This window comes from Polistes fuscatus, unplaced genomic scaffold (assembly GCF_010416935.1).
Source record: "Polistes fuscatus isolate 324 unplaced genomic scaffold, CU_Pfus_HIC Scaffold10, whole genome shotgun sequence".
NCBI lineage: Eukaryota > Metazoa > Arthropoda > Insecta > Hymenoptera > Vespidae > Polistes > Polistes fuscatus.
This window is the reverse complement of record NW_025112998.1, coordinates 4,551,014-4,568,790: the sequence shown is the minus strand read 5'-3', so window position 1 is coordinate 4,568,790 and position 17,777 is coordinate 4,551,014. Positions and strand designations below refer to the sequence as shown.

Here is a 17,777-nt window from a genome sequence, read left to right as displayed (position 1 = left end):
AGAAAAATATTTTGAAAAAGTCTCGAACTATTATGACAGATTTTAATTATGCCATCTCAACGACAAATACAATTGTTATTTCTAACTGGAAGGGACGATGTGTTCTTTTATTTCGACGTGCATTCTCTAATGAGTGAATATTTTTATACAATTTCTTTTCCTCGTCAGACTTTGATAATTATAACATAATTGATGCTCACGATAATGGTGTAGTTCTTTGCTGACTAACGAAAGAAAAATAAAAAAAAATAAAAAAGAAAAAGAAATGAAAGAAAAAACATTACTCGCATACAAACATAAATGATTTTTGTGCAAAAATCCCATTGGCGTTTGGATCATTTTGAAAAGTGAATTCATTTCTATCGCGGAAAATAATTAACTAAAAATGAATATCGAACGATAATGATCGTCGAATTCATAATTAGGAAAATCCCACTACACTCACGATTACCTCGATTTTGTATGTAAATTATGGAAATTGCATATTCAACTGTCATCAACTAAAATGCAGATTACCATATTTTAAAATCAAATGTCTATTAATAAACTCCATTGATTCACTTTTATACGATTATGCACACAAAACAATGAAAACATTACATAATCGTTATGTAATAACTCGAATAAAAGTGTGACGTTATCTGAGATAAAAAAAAAATGTATTCTCGAATTAAAATACATAGTTTCGTCGATTAAATTTCGATTTGAATTTCTCTCTTAAATTAAAATCTGTGAAAGATAACTGACAAAATGCAACAACACCAAAATATAAATTAAAAAATAAGAGAAGCAAAGAAATCGCACGAAATAATTGAATCGACTAAAGCGAGCATGGCAATACAGGCAAATCCGATGATGAATATCCAATCAGTTAGTATAACAAAAAGGGAAATAACCACGAGAACAAATTCAACATCGAACTCTATTAATTTTTCCGATAGCAAGCCGATCAAGTTTCGCGTAATATTTATCGCCGCAGTTCAATTAATGACCGATCGAATTATTATTATCGCTGCTGTCTTTCATTTTCAAAGAAATTGCGTATAACGTGAAACGTTAATCTTTTCTATATAAAATCTTTTTCTATATAAAATATGCATTACGATGTTTTAATGTATGTTAAATGTTTATATTTCTCTATATTTTAAGCGTACAATAATAATGGCTTTTTGCGTTTACTGTTAATTAATTAATTGACATAAAAATGCGAAAAAACACGACACATGTGCGTTGAACATTTTAACTCTTTATAGGTCCGTTTAACTTTGAAATCACGTAACAATTAATTAATATTATCTTCCAATATAATTTTCTTCCCCCTACGTGGTGCATATATAATATTTCATAACGTTTATTTTGTAATCAAAAATAAAAGATCCCTTATGTGTCGATATCAATTTTATCTTGAAATACGAAAATAAATCACGGACGAAAATAATCGAACTATAAAGAAGTTCAAATCATTTTAACCATTTAAATAAAACCTAACTTACGATCTTAACTTAATGAATTAAAAAAACAATTACTTTTAAAGTCTATATAAATCTTTTAATAAAAAGTTAAAAAATTATAATTAAATCTAACTTAACTAGTAATTTTAATGAATTAAACCAATGACGTTTAACGCCCAGAGCTTGTAACTAAAAGTTTGAGAATCTTTCTCATGGGGTGGGAAAAAAAAGAAATTCGAAGAAAGCGTACTACGGTTACGGGGTGATCTCTAGCGATTTCTACAAGTTGAAAAGTAAAGGCCGTAAGGCATTTCCGATATAAAGGAGATCGCGGACTATAAAACGAGAAAGGATCGTAGGATGGAAGGAAGGTTCGTGCGAACGGGGCCAAAGATACTTGGCATTCTAACTACTGGATATTGGCAAAGCGATGATGAATAATTAATCGGAAGAGGACTTCCCTTGGGAAAACGATAGGGAAGGTAAAAGGTTAAGATAGAGAGATATCTCGTGTGATAGTTAAAAAGAGATAGTAGAAGATAGCACCGGTCAATATTACTGTTCTCTGTAAGAATTTCAAATGTTTGTGTTCGTGAAAAATAGAGGGTATAAAGAAAGAGAGAAAGAGAGAGAGAGAGAGAAAGAGAGAGAGAGAGAGAGAAAGAATGAGAAAGAGAAGCGAGAAACGGATTGACGGCGAAACTAGTGTCAAATTTAGACGGCCACTTTCTGTCACGAAATCGAATTAAACTCGACGCTGATAAATGCATCGTAGCGAATACGAGCACGTTGACTATCGGAAATGCATCGGAACGCGTATAACAAAATGAATTTCGGCGGACAATGGAAGAGGGACAAATAACATCGTATTTTCAAACCGATGAATGTTTAAAGAAAATACGAACCAAAAACAATAACGCGAGAAAAATATTATTCTTGCAAGAAAGTGCAGCGCAAAATCTGCGATGAAAATAAATAAATAAATAAATAAATAAAAAAAGAAAAAGAAGGAAAGGAAAACAAACGATTCTTGGCGCAGGTGTGTGCACGAGCTTTAATTCATGATCGCGCACAACAAACTAATACTATAGCTTATGCGTTATCTCACGAATATACATATATGAAATTTACGACAATGGTCGAAAGGTCAAGACTAGAGGTCTCCTTACTCGTAAGAAACAATCCCGATGCATAATTTGAACGAACCGACAGCATTGGAATGCTTATGGTAGTACGCCAAGTATTCATGGTGAAATAATAGCTCGAGGGGTGGGAAGGGGATGACTATATAAGTGCATTCTGCGCATGCAAAGACGTCTAGGAAAATGTATGATCATCGATAAAAAAACGAAACGTATGTCCTTTGGTATCTCCTATAATATCACGATAAATAGTTTGAGATATATGAGAAAGAGGGCCCATTAATTCTACGAGATTTAATATAGAGTGGTGTGTGTTTCATAGTCTTGTTTACTGGTACAACCCGATCGATCACAAATGAAAAGAAAAGAGAGAGAGAGAGAGAAAGAGCGCAGTAGCAAACCGTGTCGAAAAAATCGAGGCCGCGATTCATTACTTTCTTTGTCTCGACTCAATTGTCTTTCGGTCGACGAAAAATCAGGCTGGACTGGAGAATCGTACAATCTCTTAAAAGCTTCGACAAAAAATTCTGACGTGTACCTATACCTTTCTCTCTCTCTCACGCCACTCTTTCGAATCCTAGTCTTCCTATTTAAATCCTTATCCCAAGACTTTGATATGGATAGATAGATATTCAGATATACCGGAGAAGGAAATATCGACTCGATGATCAGCAAATCTTTCAAGATTCCCTTAGGATAATATTCAAAATTAAAAAAAAAGAAAAAAAACAGAAAAAAGAAATATAGAGAGCAAGAGAGAGAGAGAAGAAATAGATATTTCCTGTGACATTACAACAGAATTTTTCTTCCCTGAGTAGTTCTCTTCATTCGTTTTCGACACACTCATGACGAAGTGGATGAACAGCCTTAACCTTTACGAGCTCTACAAACACTACTAACATTTTCCTCAAGTATCTATCTTTCCTTTCTTTTATCATTTCTAGCTTTTTACTTCTATTTATTTTATTTTATTTTATTTTATTTTATTTTATTTTATTTTATTTTATTCATTGGCTGATCATTTTTTCAAACATCGATTTTAAATAAAGCCAATGAACTGGCCACGAATTTACTTTCACCCAATGGTACCACGCTTAAAAAGAAAAACGTATCATTTGTGTTTCAACAAATTGGATTTATCATCGTTGCATTTCTTTTTCTCCTATATATTTTTGTTTTTTTCTCTTCTCTCTTTCTTTCTTCTTTTTTTTAATTGTTCCACCTACACGAGCATCACGTTACCCGATCGAGGTGCTACGCTCGTCGAATTGTATCGAACGATCCTACGGCTATAATCCATCAAATAGCATGTCGTAGGGTGGTGTATCATTGGACCTTTCCGATGATACGCTTCGAGAACGCAAGCCCCAAGGCGAAAAAGAAGAAAAGAGAAAGAGGAAAAGAAGGAAAGCAAAGTTTGGTCTTTCTCTCTTCTCAAAGTGCTGATAAATCGTATGACAGAAACCTGACATCATCTAACAATACTGATTTTCCGACCTAAAAGCGTACTACATAGGATACGAAAAATGATAAGAAAATTGTGAACTAGTTTTACTCCGTTCTTTATTAGGCATTAACGAACAAATTTTGTCTTGGTATAGCAACGTTTCATCATTCCAATCATTTTAACATTATCTTCTGACGCTTCTTTAATGAGAGAGAAATAGAGAGAGAGACAGAGAGACAGAGAGAGAGAAAGAAGAGAAAGGAAAAACTTATAAAGAGAAAAAAACAAGACAAGACTTTGACGGCGAACCCTTTGTCGAGATATTTTTTTAGAAAGTCTATTTACCGCTGCGAACGTGCAGCAACAACAATGACAAAAAAAAAAAAAGAAAAAAAACAAAGCCGTATAACAGCAATAGACGACGGAAAAAAGGAAATATAAAAAAAAATATAAAGCAAATGCGTACAATGTTAGATGTTACTTAGGGAAAAAAAAAAAAACTTGTTGTAAATTTATGAGAACAACAGAAAAAAAAAGAAAAGAAATAAACTTTTTGAAATAGAACCGAGAAGTTGTGAGAAAAAGAGAGTGTGTGTGAGAGAGAGAGAGAGAGAGAGATCCGTACTATTACATATCTGAATACGTCATATAAAGAAGTTCGCACGAGTTTTCCTGTCACACGTTTGTCAAGGGAAATTACCTGTTCCATGTACCGAGTCGAAAAATGTTACGAATAAAGGTTACTAGGACGCGAAAATAAAGTGTTGGATAAATAACTTTTACAACAACTATGATAGCAAATGATTCATCAGTTTTGATTATAACAAACTGAATCATTTTGTCAAGACAGGTAGTCGCTATTAATTCTTTAATATTATGTACTTCTCCTCTGAAATAATTCATTTTTTGAACTGTTAAATTCGACAATATTTCGCATCAAATTTTTATCGTTCTCTTTGGAATTCTTCTTTTTTTTTTTTAATAGAAATAAAAAGTTCGACAAATTATGGCAGGAAGAAGGGGAGGAAAAAAAAAAGAAAGAACAGGAAAGAATAAAGTTTTGATAAAAGTTCAGGAAAAGAAACAGAGCGAGGAAACAAGTAAAATTCCAAGTTGAGAAAAAAGTTTCGCGCTCTTTGTATCGAGGCATGTTTAATGAAATCGAGTGTAGACAAAAGGATGATTAAAAATGAAAGTAAAAATCTTTTTTTTATGCTTTCGGGATAAAGTTCGTGCTTTTCTTTTTTTTTTAAGAAAAAAAAGAAAAAAACCGATAAAAATTCTTGAAACAATGATGAACGATCTAACATTAAGATTTATTTATTATTCACAATTCCAGTTGATCAAAATTGTCTCGACCGAAATAGAATTTTTTTTCTAAAGCGACGTCGATGACAAATAAACCCCGAAAGTAATTTCGTTTAATGATCGCCCAGTTCGCGAAGAACTCTTAAAATGGTCCATAAAGAACAGATAAGAAGAAGGAACGTTTATATACCAATGTGATATTTTTTAGGATGCACAGTGAATCGTTTTAAGTGATCACAAGTCAGACATCAAATGTGTGGTCAGACATTTTTTTCAAAGATTCATCGTAAGATACGTCCTAGCGAAAGATACGGGAGAAATTCCATCGAAAAACGATCGTATATATACGAGTTTTTTTTTTTATTTTTTTATTTTTATTTTTATCGTTCGATTCTTGTCGCCTATCTTTTCTGTCCTTTCGTTAAAAAATGTACCAGACGAGTTTGCAATAGTTTCGTCAATTTGTCATACTACCCGAAAAAGAAAAAAAATGGGCGAACATTTTATCTCGTCGTTCCTATTTTTTTCTTTTCTTTAATATTCCTATAAAGATGATTTATATGAGTACATATATATTTTAATATTTGTTCTTCAATAATTCTATTCGTATAAAAGATTATTATATTTTTTATTATTAAATTTCGTCTTTCCTTTCCTCTCTCTCTCTCTCTCTCTCAATTGTTTTACGATCAAACGATTGAGGAATCAAAGTCATCAAATGATCAGCAAATATAAAAGTACGAAAGATATCAATAATTTATTCGAATCTCATAATCCGTTCGAGATCGTCTCCAAGAGAGTTTTACGACTAAGAGAAAGAGGAAAAGAGGAGGAGAATGGGGAGGGAGGATTCATCGACGTGGACATTGCCGAGCACTTTTACGACTTTAATTTTGTCATCTTTTCAACAGATACGTATATATCTCGAAAATCTATCGACTTTGACCGATAAGTCGGCATAGATAGATAAGTACTGACATAGGTATGAGGATTAGGAAATGTAAAAAGAAAATAAAAAGGGAATGTGAAAAATCATCGAACGAGAAAAGGGTATTAAAGTCTCGAAAATCCTGTTCGAGTTAGTTAGCCTTTTTGACGTCTCTAAAGCTCTTTGCACGAAACGAAACCAATTATCCTCAATTCGTGCTCGACCAGCACAAGATCCGATCACAACGATGAAACGTGAATCCCTTTAAAATGATTGCACCAACTCGTTCGTTCGTTCGTTCGTTCGTTCGTTCGTTTGTTCGTACGTAAAGGATACGAAATCCAATTCGTCACAAGAAAACGAAATGACGATTATTGTAATATTAGAAGAACTGTGATCTTTTTCTCAAATAAAAAAGAAATAAAAAAAGTGTAGAGATACGATATTTTGTTGCGTTCAATCACCGAAAGGAACAATAATAATTTTTCAATTGATATCACCCCGTGACATTTTTTTTGTTCTTTCTTTATTTTTCTTCTTTCCGTGAACAAATTGTTTAGCAAGCTAAAACACGTAACGATGGCCGATTATCGTTGGCTTTCAGTCGCTATAAAGCAGAGGCACAATTGCCGCAATAATGCTCCGAACGATGGAACACCGGGCAATAACGAATTTATGATTAGTTACTGGCGTTATTGCCCTGATTTATATATATGCAATCTCGTATACGTATCTAGATAGGTATGGTTACATGTAGTTACACCACCTATATGCAAGTACTTACCTATATGCAAGTACTTACCTATATGCAAACATATAGTTATATTTTCGTGATTAAAATAAAAAATAATATGAAATTGATATGATGAATATCGATCCAATAAAAGTTTTCTTGTTATAGGTCATCGTACTAGGAAGATAGCTATCTTCACTCCGGAGGATGGGAAACTAATAATGAACTGCCCAGAATGCGTTGCTACAAGATGGCCCGGAGGACATCCGCCTGCAGCTCGTAGGGTCTACCGGTAGTATCACTTTTGATTTAATCGAACGATCTTTGATTAAGTTCACGCGAGATATACCATTCGAGCTATATGACTATGATGTTACGTCAATATTTAAAACAAATTAAACGATTCTGATTTTTCTTTCCATTAAAAACGATTAAATCGATTCATAGTTAATGTCATTTTAGAAAATAATTATTGGATTAAATTAAACTAGGACCTACAGTGAAACCTTTAATATCTAGCAATCTATAATGATATTCGAACGTTCTACTATTCGCGTGTTCTCTGCTCGTTGTAAAATATTTTATATTTTTCTTATTTATTTGTATTCTTACTATAAGAAAAATCTTTCATCCGAACAATTACATCCCCACAATTAATTTGAATATTGTAAGATTCTACTGTATAATGAAAACAATCGTTGCAATCAATACAATCTTATAACTTGAAACAAAAAGAAACATGTAAATCGTATATTATAAGATTTGTTAAAGTGATATTATTTCTTGAAAGGAAAGGAAGGATAATCTTTGAATAATCATACGAGATCGGATGAAAAGTTTTCTTACAAGTATAATGAGTCAATTTCGATGCTAGTACCATTTAAACTTCGGATATCTCTCTTTCTCTAAAAGAGAGAAAGCAAAGAGGTCATAGCAAGTAGAGCGAGGAATTTCAGGAGATTATCCTCCTACTCACTTCGTGGTCGCGTAAAATGTCAACCAAAACGTTTACATATACATATATATCTACTACTACTACTACTACTTATCGTTGATGTATATACATAAATCATGATTCAAGTTGACTTTCGTTGGTGTCTCAACTATAATTTCTAATATGTGTTATAGATCGACATAATCATGAAATAGTCAAAACCCTAACGATCCAGTCCGACATTTTTATATGAAACTTTAACACAACTTTACGATAGACATTTTTTATGCAGGTTAAGAGTGGTTACAGTAGCACCTGCAGCTTTTCTCGCGGTCACCTGTTTGGCAAGCATCGGGGTTGCCCTGGCAGTCGCATTTCTCGCATTCAATCTTCATTTTCGAAAACACAAGTAAGCTCTAAGATCTATAATGCTTCGTAGAAAGAAAGCAAAAGTAAGAGTTGGAAGAAAACAAAAAAGATGGAATTATAACTATAAACGTTTATTTAAATCATGCTCGCAGAAGTATTAAACTATCGAGTCCCAGACTAAACAATATGGCTGCAGTTGGTTGCTGTCTCGTTTATGGTGCGGTTATACTACTTGGACTTGATAATGCAACACTCCCAAAGAGCCATGATTATTTTCCATCTGTGTGCACCGTGAGCATCATTTTTCTACAAAGATCTAATTTCATTGACAAATTTAATATATTTGAAATCAATTCATTGTTATATTTTCTTTTTTTTTTTTTTAGGCAAGAGTTCTTCTATTATCAGCTGGATTTTCTTTGGCTTTCGGTTCCATGTTCACGAAAACCTATCGGGTTCATAGGATCTTTACAAGAAGCAGAAGCGGAGTCGTCAAAAATAAGGTTTGAATTGGTTCCAAATTTATTTGAATATAATCCATTTGATTTCGAAAATTGAAATGCGTAATAAAATGGTCTTGTTTCATTGTTTTTTTCTTTTCTTTTGGTTCAAGTGAACATCGCGTTCATTTAATTAATTATGTTAAAGCAGAGAAATTATAAAAAGAACAGATATCCTTTTCATCCTTCCTCTTTCATCGTTCTAAAGCGTCTGGTGCGTTCAGACGCGATTGATTCGATTAAATCCCATGTATAGAATACACCACACGCTGTAAGAGAGGAAAATTGATGCAATTAACGTTTATCTTTTCAATTAACAAAAGCCGCTTCTCTCTTTTTCCCTCGACAAATAAAATCACTGTTAGTGTCTTTTGATTCTATAACTTCGGCAATCATTATACATATGCAACAAGAACGAAATCCATATGCAAAAGTTGAAGAGAAACTAGAAGCAAATAATATGCAGAAGATATTCGAATATTGTACTTTTATTCGAACAACGTTCCTCGTGTATGTTCAATGAAATTACTAACGGGACAATTACAATATATAATTAAATGAAATAAATAAAAATGATCGATTTTGATCGTACAAGAAATATCATCTTCTATGATTAATGGACGACGCAAATTTATCATTCCTAGCTGCTACAGGATACTCAACTGATAAGCCTAATCTGCATACTGCTCGTGATCGACGGCTTGGTGGTGACACTCTGGGTAACCTTGGATCCAATGCAACGTCACCTGCGTAACTTAACCATGGAAATGAATTTGCAAGATCGTGGCATCATCTATCAACCACAGGTAAAGACAAAATTTGAAAACTACGTAAACGTGCAAAATCCTTTAAATGATTTTCCTACGAACATGATGCAAGTTCCAGTGGTGTCCCAAAAGTACCCGCAATAACGCTATTCGTAATTACCTTTAACGATCCGTAACCAATTAACTCCTTGCCTTTGCTCCTTCCACGTAGGTGGAGGTGTGTCGTTCACAGCACACTAATGGCTGGCTGGGTGCACTTTACGTTTATAAAGGCTTGTTACTCGTAGTCGGTGTCTACATGGCCTGGGAAACAAGGTAAGCTTTCATCTATAGGGATCGTTAATCCATATTTTCCGATTCAATGAAATTTTACTCCCTCTTGTTGATTTGACACACACTTTCAAATTATTTTTATATAGAATACATATTTAATTAATGAAATAATTTCAATTTCACTATTTAAGACGTTTCGTTCGAAATAACCCAAATATATATATAAAAGATAACTTATCTTTTGTTTTTAAATTGTTATTCATTCGATTAAAGAGTATCCTGAAAATGTTACATATTTTATGTATGAATACATTGATTTAGAAAACACTTAGGGTGAATCGAAGTATTAACCGGATGCAATAATTGTCGCTATTTCGAGCGGAGATTTAATCGCAGAGAATGACGAGCGTACTATGGGGAAATAATCCGTAGCAATTTAGCTAATTAATTACATTGTTCAACGATGGTATCAACTCGAAATGGGATAGAATTCTACGAAATGTGTGCCACTATAGATAAAGATAAAAACAATGGGATATTATTCAGCCTCTTTAAGATAAATTCGTATTTCCTCGTTGAAAACTGCTATTAACGTTTTGTAAAAGCATCCGAGAAAATGGAAAATTTGCTACAATTTAACAAATCTGGCTTATCCGTTAATTAAACAATTAAAATTCTAACTGTAATCTATACACAAACCAACACGTTTTGTATACGCAATTTCTTTCACGAGTCAAAGGATAAACAGAAGAATAAAGCAACTTTTCAATTGAAAATCAAATCAAATAGTATAAATATCACCGATGTATCAATCAAATCTATTATGCTAGTTTCCAAATTTAATAACCAACAAAAATTTCAAATAAAAATAAGAAATAAAATTAGAAAATAAGAGTACATAAACTTAATCGAAAAAATAAATCCGTCAAAGTTGAAAAACTTCGTTGTTTTTTGTCGTAAAATAAATATCTGAACGATTGGTACGTGGAAAAACGCGTGTCTTGTGATAGACTTCCGAAAATCTAATAGACGAAAGGAAATAGAGGAAAGAAATTCGATCGTAAGGTAGAAGGTGTATATCGGAAATGCAGAAGACGAATACGAAGTTTCCTTGAACGATTCGGATGACAAAGAAAATCGGTCCTAGTACGATTCGAGTCAAACGAGATTATAAAGGATTCTCTCTCGAAATTCATACTTTTAGAGAATTTCCTCCGAGGCGTTGAGAAAGACAAGAAACTTCACGTAACCGAATCGAATCGAAAAAAAGAAGAAAAAGAGAGAGAGAAAGAGAGAGAGAGAGAGAGAGAGGAGAGAGAGAAAATAAGAGAAAATTCTTTTCAGACACGTGAAGATACCAGCTTTGAACGATTCGCAGTATATTGGCATGAGCGTTTATTCGGTAGTGATAACGTCTGGTATCGTGGTCGTGTTAGCAAATTTGATGTCCGACCGAGCAACCTTGGCCTTTGTCACGATCACTGCCCTGATCCTGGCCTCGACAACAGGGACTTTAGCCTTGCTCTTTCTACCTCAATTGGCGAACATTCTAGCCGGAGAGAGAGCTGATCCTGTTGTACAGAGTCTCGGCTTGAAGATCGAATGCAACACAAGGAGATTTGTCACGGATGATAGAAGGTAAGAGGGCTTGCTTTTCTCGATCGAATTGAAAGAAGAGGGTGAAAGGTGGAAAAGCCTTTAGATAGGAGGAAACGGGTACCGAAGTCGACGATAAGAAATAAATTCTAACGTTGGCCAAATACAGAATTGGTCTTCGAGACAATAAACGTTATCGCATTCGGCTTCCCGATCGAGTTCGTACTTTTCAAAGCAGTTATACGAAAGAGAAAATAACGTATCGGGTTTGCCAAATGAAAACAAAAATCCAACTATGCTCTCCCTTTCTTTTTCTTTTCTTTTTATCCAATTGTTGTCTATTTTTATTTTCATTCCTCCTTTCTTTCTTTTTTTTCTTTTTATTTTCCTTTTTACTTTTTCCTTGTTTTTTCATCTTTTTTTCTTTTTGGTCTTTATTTGAAGCCTCGAGAACGTCGATCAATTTGTCTATTAGTTTTCGTTCGTTGCTTGATCAAAGAAAACGATGCCCTTTCTTCGAAACGTGTCCCTTTCCATGCAAATCAATGGAATGCCAAATAACAGTGCCCTCGTTTGATGCAATTAACGTGATTCCGCAGAGAGCTACAGTATCGAGTAGAGGTGCAGAATCGAGTTTACCGTCGCGAGATGGCTCAGTTGGAGCTCGAGTTGGCCAGATTGGAAAAGCAGTTGGCCCAAGAACCGGTCGAACCATCTCACGCTTCTTCGAGTACTTCGATTCCACAACGAAATCCGAGTATCGGGGGTGGCTTACCCTTATTGTTGCTCAGCGTTCTCCCATCGGTTATTCCGAGGGCCAGTTGGCCGTCCGCCGATCCTTCCGGTAAGAACGATACTATCAAATTTATGTTTCACGGGACTTAGTCGTGCAAAAAAGTAATCAATCGATTTTTATCGATTTTATCAATATAAATAAAAGAAAAAAAGAAAAAATTAACAGAAGAATGAACGATCGAAAGTATTATATATATATATATTGAAATTTAAAAAAAAAAAGAGAAAATAAAAAACATATTTTGCACGATGAGTCTGACTCGTTTCGAGCAGAGAAGGAAGGAATCAACGTTTATATTAATGCTATCTCGCTTCGTTCGTTCCTCCGCCATTCAGGTGTCAGAGAAAGGTGATGGAATTTCGTTTATTGCACGTAAATGCTTTTATAACGAAAGCCTATGTTCACTTGCTTGACGTTACGACACATAAGAAGAGATGTCCATGATACGGGACGTCGTCGTAACGTTTCAATTTTTAGAGTAGAAACAATGACGATCCTTTTTCAAGCTCGTGGACGTCCGAGTATGCATGAAAACGTTGAATTTTTTATTGATTTCTTTTCTGATATTTTTTTATGTTCCTTCTTTGTTTGTTTCTTTCTTTTTTGTTCTCTCTCTCTCTCTCTCTTTATTCCCTCTTCATGATAAATCGAAGAGGGGCCGTGTTTTTGGCAGCTCCACTTTCCATCATTCGTACTCGTTACATTAACGACAGATTGCACATTATCCAAATAGGGAAATTACAAATTCTCAGCGTATTAGAATAAATCCTCGAAACAAGTAAGCAGCTGTATTACGTACGTCTATTTTATTCTAATAATACGAATAACCCGTTCGTACTTGTCAAAATGTAAGTGTTGTGAAAAATCGTTCGAAAAGGAAGAAGAAAAAAGAAAAAGAAGCTTGAGAGAATAAGCGAAAGACCGGCTAAGTTATTTCCTTAATATATCATCTTGGATATCGCTCGTTAATATTTCAAAAAAGTCTACATCTAAGAAATTTCGTCGTACGTTTTTACCTCAAGGGATCGTTCTTCTATGAGTACTAACATCCAAGTTGTAGCAAGGAGAAAATTGTGCAGTATTATTTGCATGTCAGATGCTCTTACATGTCGGAAGCATTCGTCATGCATGACAAAACTTTCTCATCCCTCTGATACCTCTCTCTCTCTCTCTCTTATCTCTTTTTTCTTATCACTTTCCCTTTCTTTCTTCAAACTTCTCCTCCTCTTCTCGCTACAGTTGGATGATAAAAAAACTGTAATTGTTTCGTACAAATATGAAGCACTTTCTAAATTAATTCGATCATTATACAGCATGAAATTACAACATTTTCCTTATCTTTTTCTTTCTCTCTCTCTCTCTCTCTTTTACACTATTTACGCTTCTTGTGCAAACCTACTAATTGGTTTATCAACATCCCTTATACCTTATCGTAAAAAATAACATTTAAGTTTCCACGAGATATCGATTGACATCTAGGTCAATAAACAACAATTTTCCGAAGTAATAGCGAAACGTATCCGTGAAAAGAATCGTATCTGTTACGCGTCGGTTGCACGTTTCGCTTCTGATATTTTCAAATGTATCGACGAAAGATCTTACATCTAGAAATAAAGGGACAAATAGGTAGGTTTTCTTTTAAGCGTCGTTAATAGATAAATTAATTTTTGGAACTTTGGGATTTTTGTCGACAAAGCTTACGTAGTCTTCAAATGCGATATAGAACACACATTAGAAATGTGCATCGTGCAAACATATAAACGAAATTAAACGTAATGAACGAAAAATAAAAACAAAAGAAAAAGCAAAAAAAGCAAGCTTCATAAAAGAAAATACATGCAACTTTTCTTCTCCTTCCTCTTCTACTATTTAACTTAGTTTGCTTTTCGCTTTTGCGATGCGCTTTCACCCTTCTTTTTTAATGCCATAAATACACAACAGTTGTTGATTATGTAACGGAACGACGTTTAGTTCAATTTAGCCTGACTAGAGGGAAAGTTGACGAAAGTTAATCTCTAAGCATCCTTCCGTTGCGTTTTAATTCAAACCGCTATCTATACAAAGAACGAAAGATATATACCAACTGGAAGAAAATAAAATAATAAGAAAAACAGAAAAGAAAAAAAAAGCACTGAAAGCATCGCGATCTCGCTCGATACGGGTTATTCGAGGAGTTCCTGTTGACCCCTTGTTGAAATTAGGCATGCGCCGCGGTACCGTAGCGTTTAGCAGTCAACCGGATCTGGAACCGGATGGTCCCAGAAGGAGCCTAGCCGACATTTACAAACTTCATCGTCGCAGAGAGACCGAGGGACCAAATCGTCTGGGCGTTTTCCAACGGCTCTTCAGCCTTTTTGGCAGCCGTCCGACCAGTAGAAAAACATCCACGGCATCGTTCACAGGTAAGTCATGGTAATTATTTTTATTTTACATGGCCGATAATAACTTTAAGAGGTACTATTACTACGAGATGATCGTTGTTTAAATAAACACCGAACTATTATCTCCAATAAACCGTAGCGAATTGAATTTTCGTATGCACTGACGTAGTAGCGGTATTGCTGGCAAGATTGATTATAGTCTTCGTAAGGTCAATCGATATCTACCGAAAATGATTCATTATCATTTTCATAGTATATGTCGTTATTATCAAGAGTAACCGTATTTAGGTGTAGCGTCTGCGCTGAGAGTCCACATGGGTTATATTGCTGGTCTAGTACCAGGTGCTAAAGCCGCATCAACCTGCCAAATGGATGCACAAGGCTCAAGGCAGTCTCATCCTCGATGTGGTTCTGGCCCAATAATTAGTATCACTAGTGAGGAAGACCGCAGATTAAGCTTCGGCTTACGCCGTAAGGAAAGCAGCGAGCCGAGAGTAAATTTTACTTTACCGCCACGTAAGTTAATCTCATTTAATATATATATATACATTAATAAAATAAATAAAATATGATTACATCTGAAGTCAGTTAATTATTCCTCAATTAATCGAATTTACAGAAGTTAACAATAATCAAGGTTCGTCGCGAGAAAAGATCCGTGGTTCGCCTAGATTTCCTCATCGAATAGTCCCAGCAAATAGTCTAAGTACCATAGCACCTGGACTATCAGCGACCAGACCTCATCGTTGGCACTCGATGGAAGATGCGAGGAGACCTAAAACAACCTCGACGCCTCGTGGTTCCTCCTGCAGTCCTCTCTGCGATGTTTGGGCAACTCACGAAGTTGGCATACCTCTCAGCGAATTGGGTAAAAGTGTGAGGGGTAGAAAACCACCGGAAAGTTTGACCTTAACAATAAAGGCCGACTCGAATATCAGTCCTGACGATGCCAAATTGGGAAACGATTTGAAGAGACTGTTTCGAGAAAGTGACGTTTCGAGTGATGTCAGTCCAATCGAAACTGAACTGTCCTCAACACCGACGAACTTGAAACTATCTAGTACAATAAACGACGTAGTCCTTAAAAATGGGTCTGGTTCTGGTTCCACGACGTTGACCGTTGTCCTTAAGGACACTCTCCAACAAGAACAAGAACAAGAACATTCTCAACCCACGAGCCCTAAAATTCTCATTGCTAAACTTGACAAGGACGTTCTTCGAGATTCTTCGTCCAACGATTAAGGATCTACCACCGTCTAATCCTCATCGTTTGTGTTCCTTAGTCATCGTGCCAAAGGAAAATAAACGGGACCGGTAAGAGTACGCGACACGTGTTTGATTTTTGTGTATCGCGGAGGGACCAAGCTTCCTTCATTTTTTTTCATTTTTCATTCTAACTTCCCCCTCCTATTCTTCTCTGGATTGTAAAAAATAAAACAGACGTTGGGCGAAAATTTCGAACAATATCTTCAAATTCTCGACAACGTTTCGAATTATATTCTTACCGAATGTGTGTCGATTATAATAAAAAAAAACAAATAATAATAATAATAATAATAATAATAAAAAGGGAAAGATATCTTCTTGGTACATATTTTTTATACGTCCAACGAAATCGGGAAAAACAATAAAAAAATTTTTCACGTACTTGGATATTCGTAAAATCTGCCAAAAAATGGATCCCCGTTGAAAATGATTTCTCGCAAACGTCTAAAGTTAATTGAAATGACATACCTGCTCTTCTCACTCCCTCCTCCCCCGTACCCACTTTCCACAATTATTAATTACTGTTTAGAATAAAAAAGGATGTGACGTAAAATAAAAACCACTGCTGTGTTAATAAATGTATTATTAAATATCGAATGTAGTAAATAATCGTATATCATTTAGGATCAAAGATAGTTGAGCTCTGAACTATTGTTCTGGAAAAAAAAAAACCACGATATGTCATTCAATTAAATTTATTATTAATTGTAAGATGTGAAAACCTTCTCCACAATTATCTATATTTACAAATAGATCTAACGAAGAAAGAAAAATCGCAGACAAATCATCTCCACTAATCGACTAAAAATCATTTATTAAGAAGATTAAAATGATGAATGAAAAAATAGGAAAAGGAACGTTTTTTTTCTTGGGCCCACAATATAATTAAAAATAAATTAATCGAATTATTGATTGATTCAAGCACGTAAGAAGCACCGCAAATACTCTTACAGGCCCGAAATCAAAAGTGTTCAGTGCCCTAAAGCCCCTTTCTCCAGTACCTGTATTCACGTACGACGCGAATATATCTTTCCAAAAAGTATGAAGATAATAAATATAAGAATATGCCAATTTCATTCGTAAAATAAGTACGAGTCAAGATATTATATTGATATTTTCATGCCATAATTAAGATAATATCTATATCTAATAAAAAAAGAAAAAAGAAATAAATATATAAATAATATACGTGTGTATATTGTATATGTGCGTGCATATATATAAGACATACATATATATATATTTATATAAAAAAATTAAAAAGAGTTCGCGACTTTTCTCGATTAATGTGAGTGATTGCCATTCGAACGACTTCGTACCTCGAATATCTTTGTGTCAATCATTGAAGTCTTTAATTATTGTAATAAGCAATAACTGTCATTGTCAAAAGCGGAGTAATAAAAAAATAATATATATATTCTATTTACTATTTGACTATTTTCAATCATCAACATGGAATCCTTTTATCATCATATTCCTATATTATTTTTATAACTAAACATTCAAAATAATTTATCGGATGTTCCATTTCAATGATTTATCAAAAAAAAAAAAAATATTTTCTATCCTATCCGTTCTATAAAAAAATGTTTTAAATAAAAGTTACTAAGTTTTGCAGGAGAAACGTAATATTGTTAATTACTAGATAATTATTACATGCCATTTTTGGTGAAGTATATCTAAGGTAAGGTAAAAGTTTTTATGATATACTTTCAACTATTTATACCTTTTATAATTTATTTATATATATATCGGGATGGTAATGCTTTTTTCGCTACAAGACTAGTAAATTTTATAAGGCCAAAGCACATAATAATATAAATAACAATTCGTGATTTCTAATATTTGTAAGTATCGAGCAACATGAAATGAAGAATAAAATCATT

General features: G+C 34.1%; 1 protein-coding gene across 1 annotated transcript in view; it reads left to right on the top strand.

The window, feature by feature from the left end:
• Positions 1 to 17,041, top strand: part of LOC122525218 (gamma-aminobutyric acid type B receptor subunit 2) — a 46,328-nt gene extending 29,287 nt beyond the window's left edge. Inside the window, exons 9-19 of the mRNA XM_043647909.1 lie at positions 7,178 to 7,301; positions 8,236 to 8,352; positions 8,465 to 8,603; positions 8,699 to 8,815; positions 9,457 to 9,618; positions 9,791 to 9,894; positions 11,197 to 11,490; positions 12,048 to 12,292; positions 14,446 to 14,646; positions 14,914 to 15,141; positions 15,245 to 17,041. Of these exons, the coding sequence (XP_043503844.1) occupies positions 7,178 to 7,301; positions 8,236 to 8,352; positions 8,465 to 8,603; positions 8,699 to 8,815; positions 9,457 to 9,618; positions 9,791 to 9,894; positions 11,197 to 11,490; positions 12,048 to 12,292; positions 14,446 to 14,646; positions 14,914 to 15,141; positions 15,245 to 15,867 (2,354 nt within the window). The 3' untranslated portion in view covers positions 15,868 to 17,041. The remainder of the gene's footprint in view (positions 1 to 7,177; positions 7,302 to 8,235; positions 8,353 to 8,464; positions 8,604 to 8,698; positions 8,816 to 9,456; positions 9,619 to 9,790; positions 9,895 to 11,196; positions 11,491 to 12,047; positions 12,293 to 14,445; positions 14,647 to 14,913; positions 15,142 to 15,244) is intronic.
• The last annotated feature ends 736 nt before the right edge of the window (positions 17,042 to 17,777 follow it).